General features: G+C 49.8%; 1 protein-coding gene across 4 annotated transcripts in view; it reads left to right on the forward strand.

Moving 5' to 3' along the window:
- TBC1D9B (TBC1 domain family member 9B) overlaps window positions 1-3,340 on the forward strand; it is a 49,496-nt gene extending 46,156 nt beyond the window's left edge. For all 4 annotated transcript variants that reach the window (XM_047777868.1, XM_047777869.1, XM_047777870.1 and 1 more), the window contains 3 exons: window positions 300-359; window positions 930-1,036; window positions 2,042-3,340. In XM_047777868.1, coding sequence (XP_047633824.1) covers window positions 300-359; window positions 930-1,036; window positions 2,042-2,728 — 854 coding nt within the window. In that variant the 3' untranslated portion in view covers window positions 2,729-3,340. The remainder of the gene's footprint in view (window positions 1-299; window positions 360-929; window positions 1,037-2,041) is intronic.
- Window positions 3,341-7,477: the final 4,137 nt, after the last annotated feature.

Genomic DNA, 7,477 nt, shown 5'->3' on the forward strand with positions numbered 1-7,477 from the left:
CCCTGAGTTTGACCTTTATCTGCAGAAACTAGAAATCATTGGGCTTGGACTTTTTGCCATGACCTGCTTCATTGCTTACTTAAGAACTGTGTGGTATGAGTTGTATTCTTTTGAAAGAGAGGATGTGAGGTTCGGTGGCTCTCCGCTGCGGGGCCGAGAAGAAGCAGAGCGCGGGACCCACTGGCGCAGGGTGGGGTCCACTCCCGCAGGAGAGCACTGACTAGACCGCTGCTCACAAACCTCCGTGGTCTGGGGTCGGAAAGAATATTCTTGTTCTTTTTATTTATCCCATTGTTCAGAAGCACTACAGCAGGACGAGCGAGAGGGAGCTAGAAATGAGGACGTCCAAGAAAAAAGAGGTATGTTGAGGCCACTCTCTGCCCATGCTGGTGGAGGCCCAGGGTGGGTGGCGTCTAGTCGCCCTGTCCCTGTGGAAGAGCCCCATTCCCCAGGGAGTTGGCAAGCTCACGCCTGAACCACGGCTCTCCCTGAGGTGAATGCCAGGCCCGTCAGCCGCCCAGCTCTCATTGGCCCCAGGCCTGAATCTCTGGCAGCTGCAAACACCCCCAGCCATCACCCCCTCCCTGTGGGCACCTGCTTCCTGCCAGGACTCCTCTAGGTGCCCAGCCAGCCTCTCCTCATGCCACCCTGTCTCCAGCCTCCACCTGGTTCTGTCACCATCTTGAGGAAGACAGATCAGACCATCCGCACCAGCTTAGCTCAAACCTGCTTCAGCAGAACTTGGGAGACCTGTGAATGTCCTGAGCTGTTTTCCTGTCACCACCTTGCAAATGCCAGGGTGTCTTGTTATAGGGCCCAGCTAACTCCATGCCAGACAATACTTAAAGCCACCTGTCCCCGCTACCAGCCCCCAGCCCTCTTTCTCTCATTTGACAGACAGAGATTAATCTTTTTCTCTCAACTCACAGAGGAGAAGGGGACCAGCCCTCCCGACTATCGACACTACCTTCGAATTTGGGCCAAGGAGAAAGAGGTCCAGAAGGAGACGATTAAGGATCTTCCCAAGATGAACCAGGTAGGCCCAACAAGAACATGTTTCTGGAACATTCTCACCAACGCTGGGCCCTCCCACCCAGCGCCCTCTGGCACATAGGAATTCCCCTGCCTATCTCTAGAACCACTAGTCACATGGCAGTCAGGGACTGTTCTGGAACGGCAGGGGGGTTGCTTCACTCCTCCGGTGATAACTTGCTTCGATTTAATCAGTATTCATGAACCAGAGAAGCACAGGGGAAAGTTAGCCTCCATCTCGGAGACTCATGCTACCATTTATGAGGCAGCGTCCAGCACCTGCTCCCTCCCAGGCCCAGCTCAGAGCTGTGCACACACAGGCCCACTCAGCCCACCACCCACCCTTCATTTGCTGGTCTGCGGGTCGGGAGTGTGGCATCTTGCTGAGAGTCTTACAGCCGGGACCACAGACATCTAGCCAGAGGCAGGTGTTGCGCTGCAGCCTGACCGCGGCTTGCTCTGCCCAGAGAGGGGCCTGCAGGCTGGGTGCTCTCTCACCCTCAGGCCTGAAAAACGGGGTGCCCTGTGGAGGGAGGTTCCAGCCCATTCTCAGGCCAGGAGATGGGCAGTTTCAGAACCTGACCTCAACCAACACAGGCTCCTCACCTTGTCATCAGTCTCTAAAGAGCTTCCTAAATGGCAGAGTTGAAGATATAAAAAACTCACAGTGATTCTAAACCAGTCAAGACGTCCTTGTCGTCACTGGGCTTGGGAAGTTACGATAGAAGTAGGTCTTTTTTCTGCTAACAGAATGGACCTAGACACAGAGAGACTCAAAATCTTTCTGTACTGAAAGGCAGCTGGAAAAGAAAGCCCTTTTCCTCTCTGCGCCGCAGTGTCCTGATCTGTGAAATGGGCCTGTGAAGACACAGGTGTGTGGGGACAGCTAGCAAGATGACACCCGCACCCCAGCCAGAATGGCCAGTGTTGTGAGTCTGGCTGTCTTGGGGCAGCCGGACCCCATCTTTTACTACCTCCCTGCCCTTTTTCTGTTTTTCCCCTAAAAAAGGAGCAGTTCATTGAGCTGTGCAAGACACTTTACAACATGTTCAGTGAAGACCCCATGGAGCAGGACTTGTACCACGCCATCGCCACGGTGGCCAGCCTGCTGCTCCGCATCGGGGAGGTGGGGAAGAGGTTTTCCGCACGGCCAGGCAGGAAGCCCAGGGACATCGCCCCTGAGGAGGACGAGCCGCCAGCCCCAGACCTCCCTCAGAACCCGGCCCGGGAGCTTCAGCCGCCTGCTGCAGGGGACCCCCAGGCCAAAGCGGGTGGAGACACCCACCCTGGGAAAGCCCCGCAGGAGAGCCAGGTGGTGGGCGAAGGGGGCGGCGGTGAGGGCCAGGGCTCCCCCTCCCAGCCTCTGTCGGACGATGAAACCAAAGATGACCTGTCCATGTCCTCCTACTCGGTGGTCAGCACGGGCTCCCTGCAGTGTGAGGACCTGGCTGACGACACAGTGCTGGTAGGCGGGGAGGCCCGCAGCCCCGTGACCACCCCCCACTGTGGGGGCACCGTGGACACAGACTGGAGCATCTCCTTCGAGCAGATCCTGGCCTCCATCCTGACGGAGTCCGTGCTGGTGAACTTCCTTGAGAAGAAGGTAGACATTGGACTCAAGATCAAGGACCAAAAGAAAGTGGAGAGACAGTTTAGCACCTCCAGTGACCATGAGCAGTCTGCAGCTTTGGGCTGAGGGCTCCAGGGCCTGGGGGCGGGCCTCTCCGCCTCCCTTTCCATTTGCTCCTTAAGGACACATCCCTCCAGCTCTCCCCAGAAGCCGTGAGTTGTAAATGGAAAAAAGGCTGAACAACCGCACTCGGGGTCCGGGCAGAGACTCCCCAGCCCCTCGTCCTGCCTTGGGCCTGCTGGACCCTGTGTAGTGTCAGGGGCTGTCTGATCTGCCCTCGCTTGCCCTGCGCTGTGGCCAGGCCACACCCTGTCCTCCACCTCTTTTCCTGCAGCTGTGTGCTCTGGAGGCCCTCCTGCCACTTGGCACCAGGTGGGTGGGGAGGTGGGTGAACACATGTCCATTGGGCACCAAAGTGGTGGGCACTTGGAGATGCCCTCCTGGAGCCCCTGAGCCGGAGCTCCTGGCTGGGAGACACAGGCAGAAAGCATCTGCTGCACCAGGGTGGGTGCCTCCTGCGCAGGCATTAGTCTAAATTCTCTTTCAGCTCATCATCCTCACCGTTAACCTTAAAAGCATATCCCTCAGGTCCTGATGTATTTCCTTGTATTCATTTGAGTCACTAAAAATCACACCGTGCTTAATGCCTTAATAAATCCCTGAAAAAACTAAAAACCACATCGTGTAGAGAGAATTAATGTGGCCCTTGACCACTGCCTCCTGGCTTTTCCCCAGGCTGGTATGGGGTCCAGGCCATGTTCCAGACGTTCCAGACACTTAGTCCCCACAGGGAGTTTAAGACCCCCAGGGAAGATGGGCACGTGGAAGCCGCTGATGCAGGCTGGGCAGAGTCTGCACAGACCTCTGCCAGCAGAGGAGGCCCCGAGCTCTGCAGGTGTGAACAGCCTGAGTCCACCCGAAAGAGGTGTGTGCTCGGGCCCTTGGGTTCAGGAAGCAGACTGCGGGGACACGGGCACCACCTGAGCCCCCAGCTTTGCAGCAGGAGCTGATCATCTGTATCCAGTATTTGCCCCCAACACAGTGTTGTTCTTATTTCTCCTGAAAGATATAGCTCTGTGGCTATTGTTTGCTTTTTTTAAATTTAATGGCTTTATTGAGACAAAACTTACATTGCATTACCATAAAATTTGCTTGTTTTAGGTTACAGTTCAATGATTTTTAGTAAACCTACAGAGTTGTGCAACCATCACCGCAGTTCAACTTTAGAATATTTCCATACCCCAGAAAGACCCCTCCTGCCCATTTGCTGCCAATCTGTGTACCCTCCCCCAGCTCCAGGCAACCACTAATCTATTTTCTCTTTAGTTTTTATGGATGGTTCTTAAAATAACAATCTCCATGGAGTTTTCTGTGGCACAGCAGGTTAAGGATGTGGCGTTGTCACTGCAGAAGCTCGGGTCACTGCTGTGGTGCGGGTTCAATCCCTAGCCTGGGAAGTTACACATGCTGCAGGTGCAGCCAAAAAAAATAAAAAAATAAAAATAAAAATCTCCATGATTTTACCTGGTTCACAGCTGCTGAGTCATTTCTCAGTAAATGAAGCAAAACAATGTCAGGGAAACCGAACAACTGTTTTCTTAACAACAGAAAGTCAGTCATGTAATTTCCTCTCTAATGTTTACACAAACTGACTACATGCTTTGTCATAAATTAATTTCAAAGGATTTATTGCCAGAAAGACTATGTTCTCGGCCATAATGAAATTAAGTAAAGATATATAAGAATTCCACACATTTGGCAATTCAAAGTCAAATCGATTGTAGTCAATTAGAAAGATTTAAATAACTTGGAATTTGGATGTTTTACATACCCTGTCAAAGTATAAATTTGAGAATACGCCAAAGAAATTAAATAGAACATGAAAAAGGACCCTGGCCTTTTTATGTGATAAAAAGAATGTACAGATGTGTACAGTAGTACTTTTATCTGTTAATCCTCTAACCTGGCATGTAGTCTAAATGTTTAACAAGAACAGTAATGCTACATAATATATGGATAGCATAAAGGTTTTTTTTGTTTTTGTTTTGTTTTTTGTCTTTTCTAGGGTCGCTCCCTCGGCATATGGAGGTTCCCAGTCTAGGGGTCTCATCAGAGCTGTAGCTGCCAGCCTACACCAGAGCCACAGCAACACCAGATCCGAGCTGCATCTTACACCACAGCTCACAGCAACACCAGATCCTGAACCCACTGAGCGAGTCCAGAGATCGAACCCTCAACCTCATGGTTCCTAGCCAGATTCGTTAACCACTGAGCCATGATGGGCACTCCAAATTTTTTTTTTATATATGTTTTATTCTGTAAGCAAACATAATTGTTTATTTTAGAACTACCTACCAAGCACTATCTTGTACCAAACCATTCATCAAGACATTCTTGTAATTTCCAAGGAAAAAATATGTATATGAATTTTTAAAGGATTACATGTTTATGGCAGAAAGGAAGAAAAACAGAAAAGTAGAAAAACTTTTCCTAGCATTTAAGGCAACTACTAATTATTTTGGTGTCTTTCCCCTCTATTTATCTTTTTCAAAATTAAACTCATACTGTATATGAAATTTCTATTCTGCTCTTTTCATTAACCACAGAACATTCTTTGTAGCTTCTGCTTTCAGCCACAATGACTCGGGTCATGTTGAAATAAACCAAGAGCACCCAGATGAGAACCGGGCCCCCTTATTCAGAGCTTGCTATAGCAAAGGAGTCAGGAGTTCCCATCGTGGCTCAGCAGTTAATGAACCCAACTAGTATCCATGAGGATGCAGGTTCGATCTTGGGCCTTGCTCAGTGGGTTAAGGATCCGGTGTTGCAGTGAGCTGTGGTGTAGGTCCCAGACACGGCTCAGATCTGGCGTGTCTGTGGCTGTGGTGCAGGACAACAGCTACAGCTCCAATTCAACCACTAGCCTGGGAACCTCCATATGCCGCGAGGGTGGCCCTACAAAGACCAAAAAGCAAAAAAATGGAGTCAGCCACTGTTACTTGCATTTGGCAGTGACTCAAAGGCAGGCTGAGGATGGGAAGGCCATGTAAGGGGAAAATGAGGGAAGGCTTCGGGTGTGCCCTGGTTAGAGGCTGCAGTGGGGGAAACGGGCTGGCTGACTAGAAGCAGGACATCTCCCATGATTGGCTTGGGAAGCACAATTGGCTTTTTCCAGTTGGTCCTGAGATGAAGTGGGAATGTGCGAAAAAGAGGGCAACTGGCCACGACTGACCAAGTCCCGACCCTGCAGAAGTTGAGGTTGGGTCTGGGGGTTGAGGGAGTTTGGTTATTGCAGAGGTTGTCCTAGGTGGACTGGTCACTATCTGTATAGTCAGTCTCAACCATAATTTTTAAAATTAATTTTTTTCTAATATATATCATTGTGCAACAATGGGAAAATATTAAAAATTTTAAATCACCTATAACCCTTGCCTCCCACACCCGGAAATAAATAATGCCTGGTTTTACGTAATTGAAATTATGCATATTTTGTTGCTGCCTTGCTTCCCAACAGAACACATACTAGCATTTTCACTCCAAACTCAAACTTTTCGTAATGGATCTGCATTACGGTCTATTAGCATTCTTATTTCCATTCTTATTTCCATTTTTTTCCTGTTATACTTCATGTATCACTAGTGCATAAACAGTAAGTCTGGGTGATTCAGATTATTCAGATAGAGGTAATAGCCAGATTGTTTTTCCCTTTTACCATTCTTCCAGCATCCTTTAAGAAATGTTCCTCTTTTACCACATCCTTGTCAAGATTGGGCTTTTTTTTTTGTCTTTTGTCTTTTATAGGGTCACACCCACGGCATATGAAGGTTCCCAGGCTAGTGGTCGAATCGGAGCTACAGCTGCTGGCCTACGCCAGAGCCACAGCAACGCCAGATCCAAGCCGTGTCTGCGACTTACACCATAGCTCACAGCAACGCTGGATCCTGAACCCACTGAGCAAGGCCAGGGATCAAACCCGCAAGCTCATGGTTCCTAATCAGATTTGTTTCCGCTGCACCAGGACGGGAACTCCAGAATTGGGCATTTTTAATTTTAACAAGATGAGTTATGTTGTCAGGCATGTGTGAATGTCTAGGCAGGCTGGCATTGGGGTCCCATTGAAGTTGGGACATGAGGGGTGAGCTGTTCCTCCCTGCCCAAAGCAGGACTTGGCCTCCACCTTTCAGAGCAGAGCTTTCTCAGGGCTGCAGGAAGTGAGACAGCCTGGGACCTGGGCCTCTTTGGGGTAGTACTTGCACCTGGACAAACCTCTCCTCCAGCAACAAAATACAAAGAAACTCTAAGGGACTGAAAATAGCTGTGTGCATTCACAGTTGGGGCAAATTATGAACAAGACACAAGAAAAAGACCAAAAACTCAGCTTTCACTCCTGAGGGGTGGGGAGCAAAAGCAGAGTATTGTACATAATCCCTGCCCACTGCACCACTAGGGGGGTGGACAGACCACCCAAGCCACCCTGCCAGCTTGACCCCTGGACCTGTCCTTACCCTCACCTCACTTAGGCAATCAGATCCCACGCTGAGCACCAATACTCCAGAAGTAAGCAAAGGAATCCGTTATTGTTTTCACTCCCCCTTGCCGCAGCATGAGTCCCAATAAAGCCTTGTCTGAATTTCTTATCTGGCCTCTTTATCAATTTCTACTGAGTAAGGAATCCAAGAACCCTGGACGGTAACGGGGGACTGATTTCATTTTCAACCGCCAGGTGTCAGAAGACTGATTTCATTTTCAACCGACAGGCGTCTCCGGTTCCCTCTCTGAGAAGCATAGGTCTGGTGAACTGTTTATTTTCCCAGG

This window comes from Phacochoerus africanus, chromosome 4 (genome assembly GCF_016906955.1).
Source record: "Phacochoerus africanus isolate WHEZ1 chromosome 4, ROS_Pafr_v1, whole genome shotgun sequence".
Classification (NCBI taxonomy): Eukaryota; Metazoa; Chordata; class Mammalia; order Artiodactyla; family Suidae; genus Phacochoerus; species Phacochoerus africanus.